Below are 24,105 nucleotides of genomic sequence, written 5' to 3' on the forward strand. Positions count from 1 at the left end.
ATTGAGGAAATCAGGAAGCTACAAGGAGGAGTGTCTACTGAATCACATCTAAACCAGTTTTTATTCAAGCTAACAGAAGATGACGACATCGAAACCTACCTCTGTACGTTTGAACGGACAGCGCTACGAGAAGGATGGCCTAGGCAGAAGTAGGCCAGTCTGCTCGCCCCGTTCCTCTCTGGGAATGCCCAAAAGGCGTATTGGGACCTGAATGATGAACAGGCAGCTAACTACGACAGACTCAAACGGGGAGATACTCACAGCCTGGCCCATCGGGCTCAACTATTCCACAGCTGGAGGTTCGTAGCCGACACATCCCTCCCGAGCCCAGATGAGCGACCTACTACGCATCACCAGGGTATGGCTCGTACCCACCCACTCCATCCTAGACAAAGTGGTCCTCGCTTCCTACGGGCACTACCCCACGACATGAAGAGGGCAGCGAGTCTATGCGGGGCGGCAGGGTAGCCTAGTGGTTAGAGCGTTGGACTAGTAACCGGAAGGTTGTAAGTCCATACCCCCGAGCTGACAAGGTACAAATCTGTCGTTCTGCCCCTGAACAGGCAGTTAACCCACTGTTCCTAGGCCGTCATTGAAAATAAGATTTTGTTCTTAACTCACTTGCCTAGTAAAATAAAGGTTAAAAAAATAAATAAATGGAGAAGACCCGGGAACGGATCGCAGCCCGGTTCCACTGGCGCCGGGATGAGGAGGGCCGTGGAAAACTACTGTCACAGCTGCCCGGAGTGTCAAATGACTGCCGCAAAGGCACACTTCCGAAACACACTGGTCCCCCTACTGATAATCGGGGTGCCCTTTGAATAAAAACAGCACGAGGACACCAGTCCATCCTGGTAATCGCAGACTATGCCACCCGGTATCCCGAGGCCATTCCCCTACGGGCGGCGGTGTCCAAGGGAATCGCCCTGGAGCTGTTCCACCTCTTTAGCCGGGTGGGCATCCTGAATGAGATCCTGACAGACCAAGGTAATGAGTTTATGTCCCGCCTAATGAAAGATTTGTGTGCTCTCCTCTCCTGGGACCAGCTACTACCCCACCTAAATGTTCTCAATCTGAGAAGTACCCCAGTCCTCCATGGGGTTTTCCCCTTTCGAACTCCTCTATGGGAGGAGGCCACGCGGCCTACTGGACCTCACCAATGAGGACCTTGAGCCAGCCCAGAGGCATGAGCTCAGGGAGCTCGTCGATCGGAACATGGCGGTGTTCTCCAAGAAGCCCGGCCGCATGACCCTCATTGAACACCACATGCATACCCGTCCCGGGGAAACGGTACGAAAGAGGCCATATCGGATTCTGTAGGCCCGAAGGAAGGCCATGAAACAGGAAGTGGAGACTATGCCTAGGATGGGGGTCGTTGAAGAGTCTCACAGTGCATGGTGCAGCCCCATTGTGTTGGTGCCCAAACCGGACGGTAGCCTGCGCTTCTGTAATGATTTCCGCGGTGTGAACATCATAAGCTTGTTCGATGCCTACCCTATGCGGAGGGTGGATGAGCTCATCGACCGATTGGGGAAAGGACCGGTACATCAGCACCCTTGACCTGACCAAAGGATATTGGCAGGTACCGTTGGCAAACTTCTCCCGGGAGAAGATGGCGTTTTCGACACCAGGCGGATTGCATCAGTACCGTCCATATTTGCGATTTTTGGTTCCAACCGCCCTGTCTTTGTGAGACGCAGAGTAGGTGAGCTTTTTGTATTTCCCACTGTTAAGCATGGAGGAGGTGGTGGGATGGTGTGGGGGTGCTTTGCTGGTGACACTGATTTGTTTACAATTCAAGGCACTCTCAACCAGCATGGCTGGGTAAGGGCTATTTGACTAAGAAGGAGAGTGATGGCGTGCTGCATCAGATGACCTGGCCTCCACAATCCCGCAGAGTTAAGAAAAAGCAGCCAACATGTGCTCAGCATATGTGGGAACCCCTTCGAGATGAAGCTGGTTGAGAGAATGCCAAGAGTGTGCAAAGCTGTCATCAAGGCAAAGGGTGGCTACTTTGAATAATCTAAAATATATTTCGATTTGTTTAACACTTCTTTTGGTTACTACATGTGTTATTCCATAGTTTTGATGTCTTCCCTATTATTGTATAATTTGATCAATCTACTTCTCATCTTACTCACAAAACCAGTTTGAGAAACCAGTTTTGAGAAATCACAATGCCAAGATCATTCAAAAACACTATCAGCTTAAAATGATCGTAATACAGGTTTCACATCGATCAAGAAATATTTCATAGTCCCTCTTACAACAGGTTCGTGACAGTGTCAGGCACAGAGATGCCTAATAACCCTCTAACTCAGTACAATGTTCCTCTTTCACCTTGCAGGATGAGCTGGACCTGTCAGGGAAACACCGGGAAGTCATGTTTGCCCTGCCAGCTGAGAAGAAATGGCAGATGTACTGTAGCAAAAAGAAGGTAAGTTTAAGGCCACTTGACTAGTAGTTAGTATTAATGTAACCATGTGTTTTGATCCTGTTTGTATTGTGTCTGGGTGTGAGAGAGAGCGTGTGTGTGTGTGTGTGTGCATCTCTCTTGCTCTCTGTGTATGTTAGCTACAGTATCCAGAGGGAATGTCTGCTGAGCGCTGCTAGTGTGTGGGAAATATTTTCAATTGAAACAAATGAGAGAGAGAGAGCGGGAGAGACTCAACACAAGCCCCCCTCTCTTCCCTTTCCAATCCCCACCTCCTTGCCCCAATTCCGTTGAGTCAACACATCAAAGCCCTCCCCTAGTGTTCCAGCCCTCTAATAGAAAATGAACCCTAACGTTGGAGTTGTGCTGTTCCTCATTAACGGATTGGATATATTTCCTGGAAGGACGCTCTCATCTGTCCTGGCCGACTAGCTGATAAATATGTGAATACAGAATCCTGGCTGTCTTGCCAGATTAAAGTACACAGAGGTCCAGCCTGAATTTAAAATGGTGAGGAAAAAAAACCATTTAATCCAATCTATACCCAATAATAACAAAGTAAAAACATGTTTTTAGAAATGGCAAATGTGCTGAAAATGAAATACAGAAATATCTAATTTGCGTAAGTACTCACTCCTGAGTCGATACATGTTAGAATCATCTTTAGCATCGATTTAAAGCGATGAGTCTTTCTGGGTAAGTCTCTAAGAGCTTTCAACACCTGGATTGTACAATATTTGCACATTATTCTTTTAAAAAATCTTCAAGTTCTTTCAAGTTGGTTGTTAATCATTGCTAGACAGCCGTTATCCAGTCTTGCCATAGATTTTCATGCCAATTTAAGTCAAAACTGTAACTAGGCCACCAAGATGTTGTCTTGGTAAGCAACTCCAGTGTATATTTGGCCTTGTGTTTTAGGTAATTGTCCTGATGAAAGGTGAATGAATCTCCCAGTGTCTGGTGGAATGCAGACAGAACCAGATTTTCCTCTAGGATTTTGCCTGTTTGCTCTATTTTGTTTATTTGTATCCCAAAAAACTCCCTCGTTTTTATACCCTTAACATGATGCAGCCACCACCATGCTTGAAAATATGAAGAGTGGTACTCCGTGACGTGTCGTGTTGGATTCAGAATAAGTTTTTTGCAGTTTTACTTTAGTGCCTTATTGAAAACAGGACGCATGTTTTGAAATATTTTTATTCTGTACAGGCTTCCTCCTTTTAACTCTGTCATTTAGGTTGGTATTGTGGCGTAAGTACAATGTTGTTGATCCATCCTCAGTTTTCTCTTATCGCAGCCATTAAACTCTGTAACTGTTTTAAAGTCACCATTGGCCTCATGAATAAATCCCTGAACAGTTTTCTTTTTCTCCGGAAACTGAGTTAGTAAGGAGGCCTGTATTTTGTAGTGACTGGGTGTATTGATACACCATCCAGTGTAATTTAATAATGGTTAAGGGGATATTCAGTGTCTGCTTCTTTTCTTTTTACCCATCTACCAATAGGTGCCCTTTTTTTTACGAGACATTGGAAAACCTCCCTGGTCTTTGTGGTTAAATCTGTGTATTGAAATTCACTGCTCGATTGAGGGACCTTACAATTGTATCTGTATGTGTGGGGTACAGAGATGAGGTAGTCCATTCAACTTATTATGTGACTTGTTAAGCACATTTTTACTCCTGAACTTATTTAGGCTTGCCATAACAAACGTATTTAACACTTTTTGACAGCTTTTCATTTATTTTTTATTTGTAAAAAATTCCACTTTGACATCATGGGGTTTTGTGTAGGCCAGTTACACAATATCTCTGTTTAATCCATTTTAAATTCAGGCTGTAACACAACTAAATTTGGAAAAAGTAAAGGTGAGAATACTTTATGAAGGCACTGTAAACTAGAGGGTTTTATCTAGAGAGGCGTTACATGGAATTGACTTAATAAAGGAGAGTGTTTGACTGGATGCGAGTTCCCCCTGGTCTGTAACCGCTCTGTAACAGTAAATGGTTGGTTTATGTTGTCTGGCATGTCCTGCACTGTAAGACCTTGTTAAGAGAGCGAGAGAGTGCTGCCATAGAAACACCAATGCAGCTGCTGTCTGTTGATCAGTAGGCAGCTTTCTTCTCAATGGTGGGCACTGAGTGGCATGGCCAGTAGCCAATAGCAGGTGCAGTGCCCTCTGAGCCCAGGTAGCCCTTATATACTTCCTGTTTTTTACATTCCATTTCCTGTCCAGCTTACGCTGTTCCATTACCGGGGTCAACGTCTTGTCTCATTAACTGCGTGGATCTCACCTTGTCTGGGATCCAAATTGAACACGGCTCTGTTTTTCACTATTGTTGATCAGACAAGTGACACAATAGTGAAATTAAGCAATATTCAGTTGGGATTCCAGGGTAGATTTCATCGTCAGTTGGCCGGAACCTTCCAGCCATGATAACTGCCAAGGTGGTCAATGTGGGATAGCAAGTGCGCTGTGTTCGCAGTGATGTCTTACTGACCTACAAAGCGAGCTCCAAGCTTACCAGTCTTCCAGTAAGTACTGGGAGATATAGCAGCACAGTGCTACATTTCACAAGTGGTCACTACTACTGTCCTCATTCCTGCTGACCCACTCCTTAAGTCGTCCGCATGCTTCCCAGCCGAAACATTTCATAATTTGTGCATATATTATGACACCATTTTGTGATGTTTTTGACTTCGGTGAGGGTTTTTTCAGCTGTTCAGGGACACATTTTTTTCTGAAGGCAAGCCCAAATTCTGAGCCAAAGTCTACGTACCTTAATCTGTGATTAGACAACCGTAGGGATTCTTCAATAAAGTTTTCATGCACATTCTTTCTTTGAGAAATACTGCACCAAACATCTTAGATGTAAAATTGCACCACTAAGATCTCATCGGCAAAAACATCAAAATGAATGACAGATTTCTTGAGTTATCTTGGATTAATACTGACTGTTTAGAGGAAGTGTATACTGGCTATGGCATCTCAAAATGGACAAACGGTACTATTTCTGCTTTTTTCTTGTTTTTCAAGCAAAGGTCTTTTAAGGGAGTATGCGAGCACACATTCTGTTTGGCTGGTTGAGTACGGTTAGGCACCAACCAAACTGAAGCATACTTTTTTTTTTATAAAGATCTACTAAACCCAACTATTTTAATAAATTCTGCTGTCTGAAATATAGCCACCTCTGAAATATAAACTGGTTTCATCCTTATCTCATTGCTCATGTGGTGAGGATGGATGGGAATCTGGGTAACTAACACCTCATCAGGGAGAGAGAGGGAGTGCTCCAGCTCCTTTGTTTTCACAGATTTATAGACCCCTTTAATGGGATATTGTGTTGACCATTGCTAAGCCACACACTCATTTCACTAGCCCAGACTTTGGTGTGCTGGTGTTAGTGTTTGGTTTTTTAGTCTGGGAAGCTTTGGGAAGTGTGGGTGGGTAGCTCACCCAGTAGCCCATTAAATCTGCTTACCTAACCACTCCTGTGGGGACTCAAAGGCTTCAATTATGAGGTGCCAGGGGACTGGACAGTATACGGAACTAGGACACTGAACAGGAACATTTCTTTTGAAATGATTGTGGAAGAATGTTTGAAAGAACTTGTGCATTGAAGGCTGGGCTTGATCCTGGTCAGTGTTGGCCAAACGTACGCTGTGATTTAAAGAGGAGCAGTAGCAGATTATAGCCTAAACATAGAAAATTACCCAATTGCAGTAAATGTACGATGGCATTATTTCAGATCATTAACCTTTTTATACAATACAAATACTACCATCTGTTGAGAACCCATAACTAAGGAGGGAAAAGGCATGTACTGGACATTACTCTAGACTGTTCATGCTCAGCCAAAACCTAAGACAAAATGGACGACTTGAGCCTGCGATACACAGGGGATTTATAAGAATCCATGAGATTAGGCTGCACAGCAACCTTATACATTCTGTGAGACTGAGAGCCAGGTGAGAACCAGAGAGTACATATCTGGTGTGGTTGTTATGATCCCAAAGGGAGACTAGGCTGTAAATGAATGAGGGCAGTCCAGCTTACACACTCCACTGTCACTGGAAGGAGTTGAGCTGCAATTACACGCTAGTGGGTCAGGTTATATAGGGGTCATAAGGCCTTGGAGGTATTCTCTGTTCTCAGGCTATGCACTGTACTTTTCAATACAGGGTTTGGGTTTTGTCTGGATAATGATATGATGGTCAAGGGAAATATATTAAAAGTTGATGTGGTGTGGAAGGAATGTGTGGGTGTTTTATGTAACCCTTTGTCTGTCTGTTTTCTGTTTCAGGAGGGAGAAGAGAGCAAGGGTGCGACTAGCTGGCCAGAGTTCTATATCGACCAGTTGAATTCTATGGCTGCTGTAAGTATCCTTCTCCCCTCATCAAATACCCAACCTGTCCTTGGCAAATATAGCTAACATTGCAGATGCAAAACAATAACACACAATAACCAACCATGCTGTAGTGTAAACAGAGCCATGTGATTTTGGTGTTGCACTAGCCACTATATAGAGTAGATCATCTATTTTATGGGTATCTCTCCTTGTAAAAGCTTATGGTCTGATGCTAAATCTGTGGAAAATTTGAGTAAATTAAGGGGGTAATATCAATTTGTTTTATAGTTTTGCCTGGAGGGTGGGGGTGGGGGGGGGTCTGTGTGTGTGTGTCTTTTATAATGCTACATATTTCTCACATATGTAAATAACTGTGAAACCCTCAGTTTATATTAGGCAAATATGCAGTATAATAGTGACCTTTTATTTAACCTGGTAAGTTATTGAGAACATATATTTAAAAAATATATGCGCCTAAAAGGCTTGTCCACCTTAACATGCACTATTTGACAAGCTGATGACGTTAATCTATGGTCCCTTAATGGAATCTCACACCCTGGAGTTGTGTGTTAAATCTCCACATGCTTCCTCTGGTTTGGAGGTAGTAGTCCTGGGGGGGATCCCTATAGGCTAATTTAGGATGTTTTCACAGGGCAGTGTAGTTACAGTAGCACTAGGGCTGGCAGGTGTGAGATTCTGGTTGGATCCCTAACTTCTAACTGTTACCAGAGGGTGTAGCCTGCTCCAGGCCAAGTAAAGGAAATTACCTCCAGTCATGTATCAGTGAAGGAGCTGCTGGTGGTCTGCTGGGATAATAGGATAAGAGCTGCCTGCTGGTGGTCTACAGCTAGGGATAGTAGCTTACTGAGCAGGTTCCTTCCCAGCACTGTGAATCAGTTCTTATGGCCTGGAAAAAACAGAGAACCATAATGGTCCTAAAACAGAGCCTTGAAGGACACCATTTTGAGTTTTAGTGAGCACATTGTCATTGAGTCGTCTTGTCATCACCAGAGGAAGACCCTTATTGCTTTGGAAATGGAGGATGAGGAAGAGAGGAACAAGACAATAGAGAGTTTAAAGACAGCTCTAAGGACACAACCCATGAGGTAAACCAGTGACACTCACACACTCATGCTCCTTTTAATGCTTACTCGTTCTCGTATGCATGCATTCAATTATGATGTGTGCCATGTATGTGTTTGTGAAACCGAAGGCTGAAATTGAAGAATTGGATAGCCTTAGATCACATGAGATCGAGTTTCCTTTTCTTTTATGAGATATTAGTTATGATAAACTCATATTCTATTTCGAGCATAAGTCATAACAGATTTTGGCAGAGAGTGATTTAGTGAGTCTGCTATTTTCACAAAGTAGGTTGAGTTAATTCACTGTTAATTCAGTCTCCGAGTTCATTCATCATCATTAGAGTGACCTAATATGATTAATCACCAGACTAGGCTTTGTGTTGAGAGCCATTCAGACTCAGTTCCAGTCCAAACACCACTGCATTAATATGATATTACAGCTCTATAGACCACACCGCGTAGACTAGCCTGACACACACACACACACTTGCACGTATGCAAGCACACACACGTGAGGTAAAATGTCTTCCCCTTAAGGTCCTCCAGAGGTTAGGTCTCCTTCTCACCTTTCACCTCTAACCCCTCCCAGGGGTCATGGTAGTTTATCACCAATGAGCTCTCTCTGTTTTCCTCCATGCCTGTTTTACTGTGCTAAATGGCGCTTGGCTGCTGGCTGAAGATGTTTATTTGTCCTCTGTTCTTGTTTTCATGGAATGAAAACTGCAATTCCAGTTGCTTACATTGAACACATATGCACACCGAAAGCACATGCAAACACACGTGTGCAAACTCTTAGTTTTGTTAATCAAAGTGAAGTTACTGTAGAGGGCAACAAAGGGATAGAACACATGGTCACCACACTATTTTACATTTGATTTATATATTTTTTAATTGAACCTTTATTTAACTAGGCAAGTCAGTTAAGAACAAATTCTTATTTACAATGACAGCCTACCTCGGGCAAACCCAGACAACGCTGGGCCAATTGTGAGCCGCCCATTGGGACTCCCAATCACGGCCGGATGTGATTCATTCTGGATACGAACCAGAGACTGCAGTGACACCTCTTGCACTGAGATGTAGTGCCTTATACCGCTGTGCCACTCGGGAGTCTCAAAGTGCTCTGGTCTAAGGGCTCTGGTCAAAAATAGTGCACTACATGGGGAATAGGGTGCCATTTCAGATGCAACCTGTCTCTCTCCCTGACCTTTACCCTAAATCCTCTTCCTTTAAAGGTTTGTGACGCGGTTCATCGACCTGGACGGTCTGACCTGCATCCTGAACTTCCTGAAGAGCATGGACTACGAGACCACCGAGTCCCAGATCCACACGTCCCTGATTGGCTGCATCAAGGCCCTGATGAACAACTCCCAGGGGCGCTCCCATGTGCTTTCCCACACAGAGAGCATCAACATCATTGCCCAGAGCCTGGCAACTGAGAACGTCAAGACCAAAGTGGCGGTGCTGGAGATCATGGGCGCTGTGTGTCTGGTGCCAGGAGGGCACAGGAAGATCCTGGAGGCAATGCTGCACTATCAGAAGTTTGCTTGCGAGAGGACTCGCTTCCAGGTGGGAAGACAGACACCTTAGCCTCATAGACACCACTGTAGCCAAGTGTTCAATTGGGCTTTTCACACTAATGTATTAGCCCAAGGTTTTCCTTAACCGTGTGTTAAGGCTGTGCCAGAGATATTGCATGGTCTTATTCACTTAACATTTATAACTTTCAGATGTTTATCTAATTCGTGTTTACGACCACAGCTATTTTTTTCTCAAGATCATATTACTGATGCTTACTCCTTATTTCTCCTCGTTTCTCCTGTCTTAGACTCTGCTGAATGACCTGGACAGGAGTACGGGGCGCTACAGGGACGAGGTCAACCTGAAAACAGCCATCATGTCCTTCATCAATGCAGTGCTTAGTCAGGGAGCAGGGGAGGTGAGTACTCCTCTTCCTCGAAGTCTTTGCCCTCTTTATGGTCCTGTTGGTTGTCTTCAGAGAGTCTTAACTGCTATGTGTACTGTACTCCACAGTCGAGCTTTGAGTTCAGAATTCACCTGCGATACGAGTTCCTTATGTTGGGCATCCAGCCAATCATCGATAAACTGAGGTCTCACGACAACTCAACGTTAGACAGGTGAGTGAAGTCATAAACTGCGTGATTGGTATAGTACATTTAAGATCTAGACCACACTGTCATACCCTACTGCAGTAGATTGTGTCTGACCATGAGATGTTGTCTTCCAGGCATTTGGACTTCTTTGAGATGCTGAGAAACGAGGATGAACTATCTTTGGCAAAACGCTTTGACACTGTGAGTAACATTGGTATTTACCTATACAGTACATGGAGTTTGTAATAGTCGTTTCTCTGTCTACTAGTTCTAATATCAACGTTTGTTTTTTGTTGTTGCAGGTGCACATTGACACAAAAAGTGCCACGCAAGTGTTTGAGCTCATAAAGAAGAAGATGAACCACACAGATGCACACCCGCACTTTATATCTGTCTTACAGCACTGTCTCCTTATGCCTTGTAAGTGCCACCTACCTCCCGTCCGCCATTTCTTTGAGTTTGCCAAGACTCTTCAGGCCTCAACTTTTTACATCTTTGAGAACTAGACTGTTTGGTTTCTCAGAGGGATCCAATGTGGTTATATATCAGTGTTTTTAGTGTATTTTAGAACAGCAGTAAAAATGATGTCCTCTCTAGGTAGTTTTAAATACCTGGAAATTATTGTTGGAATTCTGCTTATGTAAGGGGTTTCTCTCTAGAGCGTGTTCTGCCGTTTGATAAGAACTTTCTACACTACAGCGGAAATGTTGTTCCTCCACAATGCTTTAGCTTTGTGTATGTTGTCCTGAGGGAACTGACTTCAGCCTAATCTCTCCCCTTAGACTCTGTCCTTATTGTGTTGCTATGTGTATGGTAGGATTTCATGTGCATATATTTAGCCTAGTCCTAGACTAAGAAGCATTCTCAATGGATAATCTCAATTAAACATGCTTTTTACTCCAGGACTAGACTTAGTTTGTGTCCAGAAGACTGGCCCTAGATGTTTGTTGTTGCATATGCATTGGCTGGCGCAATCAAATGTTCCCTTAGGGTATTAATAAAGCTCTCTCTTCTCTCAGACAAGCGTAGTGGGAACACAGTGCATTACTGGCTCCTCCTGGACCGCATCGTCCAGCAGATCGTCCTGCAGAACGACAAAGGTCATGACCCTGACGTCACCCCCCTGGAGAACTTCAACGTGAAGAACGTGGTGCGAATGTGAGTGAGAGGGGGGAAATGTTTCGACATGCCTGAGTTATGTCTGAGTCGGTTTGACGTTCCCCGCACGGCAGAGGGCTGACGGTCTTCATCATAAATCTCCATGTGTTATTTAACATGCCTCATTCCAGAAATGGCTTTAAACCCGAATATGGTGATCATGAATATAATCAATGCTGTATATTTAATGCGTTCATGTTATCCTGCACTCAATACAGTGGCCATGATCAAAATCACTATTGCTCCAGGTACTTGTACATCACAAATATTACATGTAAAATATGTATGTCCTATTATCACTTTCATTTTACAATCCTTTCAATGCTATTTGCTGATTTAGCATGAATACCCTGATCCCTTAATACTTGCTAAAAATCAGCAAGCAGGTTTTACCAGGATTTTAATAATTCCTTTTTGAAAATATAATCCAGAATTAAAGCGCTTTGATCTGTTTTTTTGGATGAGGAAATCTGTGACATACACAAACATCAGTCAACCCCTTCAGTTGCCTCTTGAAAATCTCAATCTGACTCTGGGTAGGTTTAGAAGAAGTTTACAGGTTCCCTGTTGTCAACTCTGATCACCAATGACTTGTCTAATGAACCCGTTTTTAAAACTAAGCCTATGCCTAACCTCAGTGGGGGGGGGGGGGGTAATGCCTAGTGGGATTTTGCTGCGATGTTTAATACGTTAGATTAACCTCTGTTCTTCTGCTCAGGCTGGTCAACGAGAATGAAGTCAAACAATGGAAAGAACAGGCTGAGAAAATGAGAAAAGGTACAAACATTTCTGGTTTCTATTAGCGTTGGAACTGTCGGAAGACAGACCTTTCTGATACTGTGTATCATCATACTGCTCTGGTCTCGCCTGTTCTGGTCTGGTTTCTCAGAGCACCATGAGCTGCAGCAGAAGTTTGATAAGAAGGAACGCGAGTGTGAGGCCAAGACCCAGGAGAAGGAGGACATGATGCAGACGCTGAATAAGATGAAGGAGAAGCTGGAGAAGGAGTCCAGCGAACACAAGCAGGTCAAGCAGCAGGTGGCCGACCTCTCCGCCCGGCTGCATGACCTCAGCACTGTACGTTTGTTTGTTTAGATCTCTGTTTTAGCTCATAATGGGGATATCTTCCAAAAGTCCAAGGAAAAACATAGAAAATAGCATCACAAAATGCATTGTAATTTTATGTAACACTATCACATCTTTACACCTTACTCCTTCTTTTAGCTTTTCCAATCAGGAATAAAGGCAGGATGCTTTGGTTATAGTACAGTGGTATATGAACAACAACATAGCCTGCTGTCTTGCGAATTCCTACGATAATTGCGTGCTAAACAACAACCATAGCAGTTGGCTATACAGCACAAACAGATCTGGGGCCAGGCTAATGTCCTCTTTTCAAATCAAATCAAACTGTATTTGTCACATGCACTGAATTCAACAAGTGTAGACCTTACCGTGAAATGCTTACTTACAAGCCCTTAACCAACAGAGCAGTTCAGGAAGAGTTAAGAATATATTGACCAAATAAAATAAATTAAAAAGTAACACAATAACAATAACGAGGCTATATACAGGGGGTACCGGTACCGAGTCAATTTGCGGGGGTACAGGCTAGTTGAGGTCATTTGTACATGTAGGTAGGGGTGAAGTGACTATGCATAGTTAATAAACAGCGAGTAGCAGCAGTTTACAAAACAAATGGTGGTCAATGTAAATAGTCCGGTGGACATTTGATGAATTGTTCAGCAGTCTTTTGGCTTGGTCCTAGACTTAGCGCTCCTGTACCGCTTGCTGTTCATGACTGGTTGACTGGAGTCTCTTGACAATTTTATGGTCTTTCCTCTGACTCCGCCTATTATATAGGTCCTGGATGGCGGGAAGCTTGGCCCCAGTGATGTACTGGGCCGTAAGCACTACCCTCTGTAGCTCCTTACGGTCAGATGCCGAGTAGTTGCCATACCAGGCATTAATGCAACCGGTCAGGATGCGCTCGATGGTGCAGCTGTATAATTTTTTGAGGATCTGGGGACCCATGCCAGATCTTTTCAGTCTCCTGAGGGGGAAAGGTTTGGATGTGCCCTCTTCATGACTGTCTTGGTGTGTTTGGACCATGATAGATCGTTGGTGATGTGGACACCAAGGACCTTGAAACTCTCGACCAGCTCCACTACAGCCCCGTCGATGTTAATGGGGGACTGTTCGGCCCGCCTTTTTCTGTAGTCCACGATCAGCTCCTTTGTCTTGCTCACATTGAGGGAGAGATTGTTGTCCTGGCACCACACTGCCAGTTCTCTGACCTCCTCCCTATAGGCTGTCTCATCGTTGTCGGTGATCAGGTCTACCATCGTTGTGACATCAGCAAACTTAATGATGGTGTTGGAGTCGTGTTTGGCCACGCAGTCGTGGGTGAACAGGGAGTACAGGAGGGGACTAAGTACACACACCTGAGGGGCTAGAGTGTTGAGGATCAACGTGGCAAACGTGTTGTTGCCTACCCATATCACCTGGGGGCGGCCCGTCAGCAAGTCCAGGATCCAGTTGCAGAGGGAGGTGTTTAGTCCCAGGGTCCTTAGCTTAGTGATGAGCTTCGTGGGCACTATGGTGTTGAATGCTGAGCTGTAGTCAATGAACAGCATTCTCACATAGGTGTTCCTTTTGTCCATGTGTGAAAGGGCAGTGGAGTGCGATTGAGATTCCCCTTAGCCGTTCAGTTTAGGAGTGGATACACAGGATGTTTGATTACTGCACAGTTAGACATGAACAACAACATTGCCTTGTGATGTTCTTCCAAATCAATATATGTTGATTAGAACTGCTCTAGCTAGTACAGAGTGCTTCTATGATTTCCATTATGTAACAGAAATTATTGTAATACATCCAGTACTAATCGAATACACATCCCAATGTGTCCCATTTATTTCAGAGGCCAAATGCAAGTGTTCCTGGTGGCCATCCACTCATACCTGGGGCCCCTGGAGGTCCCATACCACCCCTTCCCATGCAGGCTGCCACGCCCCCACCCCCTCCACCACCCCCTGGGGGCATGCCTCCACCACCACCACCTCCACCCGGTGGCCCTCCTCCTCCTCCAGGCATGGGTCCCCCTCCTCCACCTGGAGCTCCCATGGGACCAGGGCTGAAAAAGAACATCCCCCAGCCTTCCAACCCACTGAAGTCATTCAACTGGGCCAAGCTGGCTGAGGTCAGTGAGTTCTGCTTAGTCAGAACGTGATGGAATGCGTCCAAAATGGCACCCTATTCCCCATGAAGTGCACTAATTTCGACCAGACCTCTATGGACCATGGTCAAAAGTAATGCACTTAATAGGGAATAGGGTGTCATTTTGGACAAAGCCAGTAATTACATTTTTTTGTGCATATCTGTCTAGTACAGAGGGAGTGAGTGCTGTGCTGACAAGGCAGACAGAACAGAGGTTTTTGTAGCTACATCTGACTGTCCAGGGGGAATGAAGGATAAGGATTGCCTTTTTACCCAATGCTTTATCTCTTGCATTGTTTGCACAATGGCATGAAATCAATATCGCAAACCAGCCCTAGACGTGTTTATATGTTGTTGTTGTAACCTCTAGAGTTCCACGGGTGTGTGTATGGCTTTTACAGTCTTAGTTATGGATGGGGGCTGTTTTGTTGCAGAATAAGCTGGAGGGCACTGTGTGGACGGATGTCGATGACATCAAGGTTTTCAAAATCCTGGACCTTGAGGACATCGAGAAGACCTTCTCTGCATACCAGAGACAGCAGGTATAGTTTAACACCTAAATACCAAAGTATTACTGTAGGGAAAAGGCATTTCAGTATATAGCAATTCATCCTTAAGCACAGGACACAAGACCTCAAATCACTTCTTAACAATTTGCATGTAACTACTTTGAGTGTTTCCATGGCCACTGACCATGCTGTTCTAACAAACACTTCTAGCTAGTGATAAACACATGCATGCCATTGCACTCTGTAACTGAATCCTTCCAGCAGCACTTCTCAACACATTGTCTGGAACTGGCTTAAAGGGCAATCAGGCCATTACAGAGCATTTTACTATAGCCTGGTCTCAGATCGGTTTGTGCTGTCTTGCCAACTCCTATGGTGACAATGACCTTAAGGCTTGGCAAGAGAGCACAAACAGATCTGGGACCAGGCTAGCTTTTTTGTTTTTTGTAGGTCCGATCAATTGAATCATCTACTTTGTGAGTGTTCCCAGACGGAATGAATGTTTGGAACAGGAAGTAGCCATGCTGATAACATGGTCCTTGGATAGTTTACTGATGATGCTGCATGAGAAGTGGCATTTTTCATGAAGCCTTTATATGTCCACAATGTCTATTCTAGTTCAGTTGAAATCCTCCAGATATCACTTTTCCCATACCTTTTCCTTTAACCAACCTAAAAAGTCTGTGATTGGAAAGGTTAGACTAGGGCCCAATTCCCATTACTAACTGCCCATTAAAAGTATAAATAAAGTTGCATCAAATTGAATTCCTTTTGTTGTATAAGGAATTTATAAATTTTAAGCCATGCTGTTTATGATGTGTCTGAACAGAGTTAATTTGCATCTCTGACTCATGATTCCGCTTTTCCTCACAAACAAATGCATAAATGGCCGCTGAGCTGGCCCTGTATTTCACCATACATAGCCTACTGCACGCTTGTTCTGATTAATAATGAATGCCGAATCTTCCTTGCTTCCTGCCCACCTACCTGATTAGGACTTCTTAACAATGAACAATAACAAGGTGAGTGACCTCTGACCTCTCTGACGTTTACCCTACTCTGCTTCTGTGATGCTTCTGTCTTGATGCTTGCTACCGTCCTTCATCGTACGCTGCTCTCTTTCTCGCTTGCTCTCTCTCCTTGTCTCTGTCCTGTTTATGTCTATGGGGATCGTGTGTCTCTGTGTGTATGTGTGTCCGTAGGTGAAATACTTGTGAAAGCCATGTCTTCCTGCAGCCTCCATCTCTGTGTTTCTGTGGATTTATTCTTTCAATCAAGACTTTTAGAATATACTGTACTTCTAAACACACCAACATGATGTTTGAATGAACTGTTTTATTGGTTATCATTTCAAGATGTTTCTGAACATAATTAGCCAAATTGGTTTTGTGGCACGCAGTCAATTCTGCAAACAGCTGGAGTCTTGCAACTATAAAAAAGTGCCAGATCTCCGTTTTCCAAAAACAAATCTCTCCTGTATTCTTGGGGTGAAGCAATTGATCGCCAAACACACTATTTCACACAGCCTGTTTCACAGCTGTCCTCCATTTGGCAGTTTCAAATACTGACCCAGTCCAAGGAACAATTTGCTGTTTTATGTTCATACTGTGTGTCTCCTGTGCATCCTGGGCTTTTGTTAGGGTTTATGGTGGATGCATATGGGTATCGTGTCTAGTCTTTGTGTGTGTATGTGCGTGTGTGTGTGTCTGTTTTGTGGTCTGGTTACTATGTACCAGCAGATGGTGAAATGGAAGAGGCCTTAAAAACACTTGTTCCTATTGACGTTGATCAACAGCTAAACTGTATGCAGGTGTGAGTCAGCCACAGCCCTCCACCTAGCATAGCATGGGGCACTGTTATTCCTGGATCTTATTCATTACGCACACATTTGAATACTGACTGAGACAAGCAAGGACTACTTGGGCTTGTACAATAGGAAACACAAATTTTTTGTTTTACGTTGCAAAATATTTTTCTACGTGTTCCCTAATGAATATAACCCTGGTGTATTAGGTGTGGCTCTTCCTCCCAGAGAGAGTATCATTTAAGGTCATGTAGTCACAAGCATTTGCTGTGTTCAGCAAATACTGCATCTAAAAGTGCTTAAGTATGATGAGTGATTTACAATTGGGTGTTTATTAAACAGTAAAGCTGTCTAAATCTAGCTTGATGGTAGAGTATAATTTAAGGTTATGTACAGTAGTACAAAAAGAATGAGCTGTTCTGCGTGCTAGCCTCCATCCCAAAGTGCCTTAGTGTGATAAATTATACAATATTCTGTATACATGAACGGAATGTGAAGTTCAGCTAATTACGGTTCATGTTCAAACTCTTCCTTCCCTCCCAAATATTCTCCTTCCAGAAAGAGTCCGAAGATGATACTGTGACCTCCAAGAAGGTCAAGGAGCTGTCAGTCATTGACGGTCGCAGAGCCCAGAACTGTAACATCCTCCTCTCTCGGTTAGTATTTGACCTTTCTACCCCATGACATCATTGCAGAAGTATGTCCTACTTATATTAGTGGAGATCACTTATTGTGATCGTGTCCATCTGATGGGTGCTTGAAATGTCTTTTTCCACACACGTACTTGTACGCGTACAAACACACACACACTTCATTTGTTAACGTACACAGCCAAGTGTGTACATTCAATTCGTATTTAATCTACCATTTGAGCAATTCTGTATTTACATCAACTTCGACTCAAGTTGAGAGATAATTTTTCATATTTGACAATGTGTTTAAACATCAAGTGCAGCCAAGAATAAAATATGTACTTTGTAACGGGATGATGTTGGCCAGGAACTATTTGCTGCTTCATTACTGTCATCCCTGGTCTCCATGGCAGCAACCACAAACAGAGGCCTGTGTCCTTTCTACTAAGTTAATTTCATGTAGCTATCCTTCAATTTAAACACTTGTAAAAGAAACCTGAAAGTTTAAGGGATTCAGCTATTTTGATTGCTTCCTGTATTTAAAGTCTCATTCAATATTTGTGGTTTATGAACAGCGGTTCATTCCTTTTTTCGAACTTGCAGACCTGAATTTTTTTTATTTCTGCAAAGTGGTGTCAATTATGCATTAACAAGCCTTTTCAGACTAAGCCAACACTTTGAATAAGGCTAATATGTACATTTATTTAATAAAATTGACATGACTGAATCTTAATTGCTCTGTCATTAGTGTGTGCCTAAATCAGGTATTTGGACTGTGAGAGGTCCTGTCAGAAAGCACCGTGGTCTGCTGTGGTAGGCTAGGGCTTCAGGCTCAGATGATGAGGGTGTTTGTTTGCCAATGGAGCTTTTCAAAGAGCAGAACCACCAGGCTTTCTGCCACCTGCTCTCTCTGGCTGGCTGGCTCTTTCTAATAGCTGTGACTTGAAATATTGACTCTGTCTCTGCAACTGCTGAATGTGTGCGGCACACGATATTAAGTTCTGGACATTACTTTCTTTTTAACTGACACTTAGTACTTTTCAAAATGGATACTAACTGATAATTGTTTGAGGTGACACATGTAGAACAGTACATTACATAACAGGAATGCATTTCACATTACTTTTGAAACAAAAAGTAAACACACCCATAACAAGGCATTAACTGGTACAACTGGTGTCCTCTCTTGTTGACCATTTAGAACTGGTGTACAGTAGTCCTCTGTGGTAATGCTGATGCTGTTGTGTTGCAGCCTGAAGCTGACCAATGAGGAGATCAAGAGGGCCATCCTGACTATGGACGAACAGGAGGACCTGCCCAAAGACATGCTGGAGCAGGTGGGCCCTCCTCTCTCACTCACTCATACAGCATGTAGCCCTCCTCTCTACTGTAGCGGCTTAATGGCTTTATACCATATAGCAGGTCCCAATTCCTATCCGATCCATCAAATCAAATGTATTTATAAAGCCCTTCTTACATCAGCTGATATCTCAAAGTGCTGTACAGCAACCCAGCCTAAAACCCCAAACAGCAAGCAATGCAGGTGTAGAAGCACGGTGGCTAGGAAAAACTCCCTAGAAAGGCCAGAACCTAGGAAGAAACCTAGAGGAACCAGGCAATGAGGGTTGGCCAGTCCTCTTCTGGCTGTGCCGGGTGAAGATCATAACAGAACATTGCCAAGATGTTAAAATGTTCATAGATGACCAGCAGGGTCAAGTAATAATAATCACAGTGGTTGTCGAGGGTGCAACAGGTCAGCACCTTAGGAGTAAATGTCAGTTGGCTTTTCATAGCCAATCATTCAGAGTATCTCTACCGCTCCTGCTGTCTCTAGAGAGTTGAAAACCGCAGGTCTGGGACAGGTAGCACATCCGGTGAACACGTCAGGGTTCCATAGCCGCAGGCAGAACAGTTGAAACTGGAGCAGCAGCACAGCCAGGTGGACTTGGGACAGCAAGGAGTCATCAGGCCAGGTAGTCCTGAGGCATGGTCCTAGGGCTCAGGTCCTCTGAGAGAGAGAGAGAATTAGAGAGAGCATACTTAAATTCCCACAGGACACCGGATAAGACAGGAGAAGTACTCCAGATATAACAGACTGACCCTAGCCCCCCGGCACATAAACTACTGCAGCATAAATACTGGAGGCTGAGACAGGAGAGGTCGGGAGACACTGTGGCCCTGTCCGACGATACCCCCGGACAGGGCCAAACAGGCAGGATAGAACCCCACCCACTTTGCCAAAGCACAGCCCCCACGCCACTAGAGGGATATCTTCAACCACCAACTTACCATCTTGAGACAAGACCGAGTATAGCCCACAAAGATCTCCGCCATTGCACAACCCAAGGGGGGGGGGGGGGATCATGATCCATCCCCCTAACCCTTCGATGTTTGCAGATCTGAAGGGTCTGGATAGGTATCAGCAGCTTCCACCATTTAGCTTCCACCTTACAGGTGATGCTTTGATGACGACTAATTGATGACGTGTAACCATAAAACTCTGCATTTTTGATACAGTTTGTCACGTTTTCTTCCTTCCTCATCCTGTTAAACTTTTCTCAAAACCACTGAGCCTTCATGTTTTTTGTCGCCCCATAATTATGATGGTTACTAGGTGAAATACTATAGTAATTTCAAATAGATGTGAGAGTACTTGAAGGATAATCCAGTTTTATAAGACTTTTTGTTGCTGTTGCTTTAGGGACCTAAATAAGGGGACTGGGTTAGTGACGGATTGGAGTATTTGTAGGGGTGGGACATGGCCCTGCCCGGATGGCGTAGGTAATTTAGCAAGGGTTTAAAGGATCGGAATGCTGTCTTTACTTAGTAAGGTGGAAACTCGCCTTACCTTACATTTTGCACCAGAAAGCTCACCACACATTAGCTATCACAGTGAATCTATATGGGGATTAGCATGTGGATGTACAAGATCTCTCTTGGTAACAGTCTTCTCCCCCTGTTGTGTTCCTGTCCAGCTGCTAAAGTTTGTCCCAGAGAAGAGTGACGTGGATCTCCTGGAGGAGCACAAGCATGAGCTGGACCGCATGGCCAAAGCTGACCGCTTCCTCTACGAGATGAGCAGGTACGGACTTCGTTTCGGTATCATAATACAAAATTGGTACTATTACAAAGTGTATCACTACATTCCCCATATTAGGCACTAGCCACAGGATGTTATTTTGTTGTTGGTATACTGGAACATACTCAGGTGCTCTTGGATGACAAGGGAAGTTGACTTAAAAACTACTTAATTGTTAAAAAGTTGTCTTCATCAGGGCCAGACTCCATTGTCGGTTTACTGTAACAACACGTTCTGTGTTTATAGTATCACCCTGAAGAAGGCACAGCGATGCCGAAATGTTGGTGTTTTACCCAATAAATTATTGGGAGTTTATACATATGGAGTGTGTGACTGTCTTTGTTTTATAGCTTACAGTTTATTCGCCGTTAGTCATCACCTCTACACTAAATCATTTTCTCTGGGTTTGCGCCAGTTCAGGCTTTTTATAGTATTGTAATAAAATTGAGACCGATCATTGGGCGGATTCGATAATGCTGGTCTATGGCCCATGACTTGAATTGTGAGGGAGGAGTGCCCTTCTCAAATGGAACAGTAATCTGCGCTTCTCGGTTATGTTGTCAACAAGGCAGAATGGTGCATCGCCCAGAAACATACAACATCTCTTTTCCATACAGTATGCTAGAATTTTGTTAGGCTTTGAATGGGCCACCTAGCTCATGCCCGGAGGCAGCCCGGTTCCATAACGAATGTAATCAACTTTCACCCAGTGCAAAGCACACCAACCTGGGCGCCCAGGCCAGATGAATTGAATCCCCTCATTGTTTTACAACACCAGGAGCATATGTATGACACACAGTGACACATGCTAGCTGGATGTGAACGTCTTTTTAACATAAATCTCTTTGGCATATCTAACTGCTGAGGGACATCACTCTAGACATTAAAAAGGTGCCAGTGAAGGCCATTGGTCCAGTGAGGGTTTGGGGAGTGTGGAAGGATTGGGATCGTTCTTTAGTAAATCAAATTAACAGCACTGTATTTGGACCTGTTTAGGTCAAATAGATGCTCTCCATTTAATTCACTATGGACTATACTTACGAGATTCAGCCCCCAAACTGTTTTTTTTTTTTTGTGGTGGCAGGTAGCCTAGTGGTTAGAGCATTGGGACAGTAACCGAAAGGTCACTAGTTCAAATTCCTGAGCCAACAAGGTGAAAAATCTTTCTGTACCCTTTCTGTGCAAGGCAAGGGACTCAAGGGACTCAAGGGACTTAATTGCTCAATGTTCACTCTCAGGGGGAGTTGGGATATGCAAAAAACACATTTCCATTTCAAACCATGTGTAACAAGACAAATAAGCACCCACCAAATTATGATGATTATTAATATTATGTTTTAAGTATAATATATGTGTGTGTAAATGGTTGATTTCTTTGGATTATTCTTTGAGTCACTGTCTACAAGCTAAGGGGGAGGCTGTGGTTGAGGGGGAGGCTGGTGTGTAGGTGGCGGCAGGCAGCTGAACTTTCCATGTACCTCATATTGTTCATGAATTAATATGAAGCCCCCCTGGGGAGACATTCTCGGCTCGCGCAGCAACAAAGAACAAAACCCCAGGGATAGGGCTCACTGTTTTAATAGCTCTCGCTTTAATGAGCATTCTGTGTTACAAATGAAGATTGGATTACTAGATTACAGGAAGGGAAACAATGTGCAGGTTCTAATGTACAAGTGTAGCACCAGCACCATTTTTTCCATGATGTATCAAGCCGTTTACTATGGGAATAGAGACTTCCTTCCAGGATCTGGCGACGTTTGTGTTTTGGCTTCCTGAAAACATTGTAGCCATGGAAACAGCGTTTGGGCAGGGAGAAGGAAAGGAGCTTCTTTATTAAATGTGCTCTGAGTTTTCCATGTTGGGTATTTAATCCAGTAAGATCATTTGTAAAAGATGTTGCAAAAATGTTGTTGTTTTTTTGTCACAAAACCTCAGAATGAGGTCAAAGTCATTTAACCCCGATTGTTGATCAAATGTATGAACAAAACCCCCAAAAACTGTCTTTCTATTCAAAAGTTCATGCCCTTCATTTAGGACGTCATACCATATTACACAAACCGTTTCAGTGGAGCGTTGTATCTATGTAAACTCCTAATGAACCTTTTCACTTCAAACTACAATACAGGATCAACCATTACCAGCAGAGGTTGCAGTCCCTCTACTTCAAAAAGAAGTTTGCTGAAAGAATCGTCGAAGTCAAACCTAAAGTTGAAGGTAGGATTTTCTTTACAATGTTCGATGCTCAAATGATCTAACTTTAAACCTTTTTAATAACTGGTTGGACTGTGGAATCAAATGTAAACATACTCGAATGAGAGATGCTGGCAATAATCAAAGCCTGCAGATATAATGCTATCTAAGGTGTTAAAGGTACACTATATATACAAAAGTATGTGGACACACCTTCACATTAGTGGATTTGGCTATTTCAGCCACACATGTTGCTGACAGGTGTATAAAATCGAGCACACAGCCATGTGATCTCCGTTGACAAACATTGGCAGTAGAATGGCCTTACTGAGGAGCTCAGTGACTTCCAATGTGGCACCGTCATAGGATGCCACCTTTCCAACAAGTCAGTTCGCCAAATTTCTGTCCTGTTAGAGCTGCCCCGCTCAACTGTAAGTGTTGTTATTGTGAAGTGGAAACGTCTAGGAGCAACAAAGGCTCAGCCGCGTAGTGGTAGACCACACAAGCTCATAGAATGGGACCCGCCAAGTGCTGAAGCGTGTAAAAATAGTCTGTCCTCGGATGCAACACTGACAACCAGTTCCAAACTGCTTCTGGAAGCAATGTCAGCACAAGAACTGTTCGTTAAGAGCTTCATGAAATGGGTTTCCATAGCCGAGCAGCTGCACAGGAGCCTAATATCACCATGCGCAATGCCAAGCGTCGCCTCGAGTGGTGTAAAGCTCGCCGCCATTGGACTCTGGAGCACTGGAAATGTGTTCTCTGGAGTGTTGAATCACGCTTCACCATCTGGCAGTCTGACGGACGAATATGGGTTTGGCAGATGCCAGGAGAACTCTACCTGCCCAAATGCATAGTGCAAACTGTAAAGTTTGGTGGAGGAGGAATGGTCTGGGGCTGTTTTTCATGGATCGGGCTAAGCCCCTTAGTTCCAGTGAAGGGAAATCTTAACGCTACAGCATACAATAACATTGTAGGAGCATGACAATGCCCCGTGCACAAAGCAAGGTCCATACAGAAATGGTTTGTTGAGATCAGTGTGGAAGAACTTGACTGGCCTGCACAGAGCCCTGACCTCAACCCCATCAAACACCTTTTGGGATGAATTAGAACGCTTACTGCGAGCCAGGCTTTATCGCCCAACATCAGTGTCCAACCTCACTAATGCTTTTGTGGCTGAATGGAAGCAAGTCCCCGCAACAATGTTCCAACATCTAGTGGAAAGCCTTCCCAGAAGAGGGGAGGCTGTTATAGCAGCAAAGGGGGGACCAACTCCATATTAATGACCATGATTTTGAGCAGGTGTCCACATACTTTTGGTCATGTAGTGTATGTATGAGCCTTTATAGGGACTAGGATGCCATTTGGGATTCAACCAATGTCTTTTGGGGCGGCAGGTAGCCTAGTGGTTAGAGCTTTGGGCCAGTAACCGAAAGGTTGCTAGATCAAATCTCCGAGCTGACAAGGTAAAAATCTGTTGTTCTGCCCCTAAACAAGGAAGTTAACCCACTGTTCCCTGGTAGACCATCATTGTAA

The 24,105-nt window shown here is 43.9% G+C and overlaps 1 protein-coding gene across 4 annotated transcripts in view; it reads left to right on the top strand.

Moving 5' to 3' along the window:
• The window catches only part of LOC109894361 (disheveled-associated activator of morphogenesis 1), an 82,251-nt gene that overhangs the window by 51,382 nt on the left and 6,764 nt on the right, over nt 1-24,105 (top strand). For 3 of the 4 annotated variants that reach the window (XM_020487798.2, XM_020487797.2, XM_020487801.2), the window contains exons 3-20: nt 2,348-2,437; nt 6,735-6,806; nt 7,791-7,885; nt 9,100-9,433; nt 9,693-9,803; nt 9,899-10,002; nt 10,113-10,179; nt 10,281-10,398; nt 10,998-11,136; nt 11,855-11,913; nt 12,026-12,213; nt 14,060-14,338; nt 14,790-14,897; nt 15,860-15,886; nt 17,227-17,324; nt 18,553-18,637; nt 20,276-20,382; nt 22,505-22,593. In XM_020487798.2, coding sequence (XP_020343387.1) covers nt 2,348-2,437; nt 6,735-6,806; nt 7,791-7,885; nt 9,100-9,433; nt 9,693-9,803; nt 9,899-10,002; nt 10,113-10,179; nt 10,281-10,398; nt 10,998-11,136; nt 11,855-11,913; nt 12,026-12,213; nt 14,060-14,338; nt 14,790-14,897; nt 15,860-15,886; nt 17,227-17,324; nt 18,553-18,637; nt 20,276-20,382; nt 22,505-22,593 — 2,170 coding nt within the window. The remainder of the gene's footprint in view (nt 1-2,347; nt 2,438-6,734; nt 6,807-7,790; nt 7,886-9,099; nt 9,434-9,692; nt 9,804-9,898; nt 10,003-10,112; nt 10,180-10,280; nt 10,399-10,997; nt 11,137-11,854; nt 11,914-12,025; nt 12,214-14,059; nt 14,339-14,789; nt 14,898-15,859; nt 15,887-17,226; nt 17,325-18,552; nt 18,638-20,275; nt 20,383-22,504; nt 22,594-24,105) is intronic. The other variant, XM_020487803.2, reaches the window with a different exon arrangement.

The sequence above is a fragment of the Oncorhynchus kisutch genome, linkage group LG7, assembly GCF_002021735.2.
Source record: "Oncorhynchus kisutch isolate 150728-3 linkage group LG7, Okis_V2, whole genome shotgun sequence".
Classification (NCBI taxonomy): domain Eukaryota; kingdom Metazoa; phylum Chordata; class Actinopteri; order Salmoniformes; family Salmonidae; genus Oncorhynchus; species Oncorhynchus kisutch.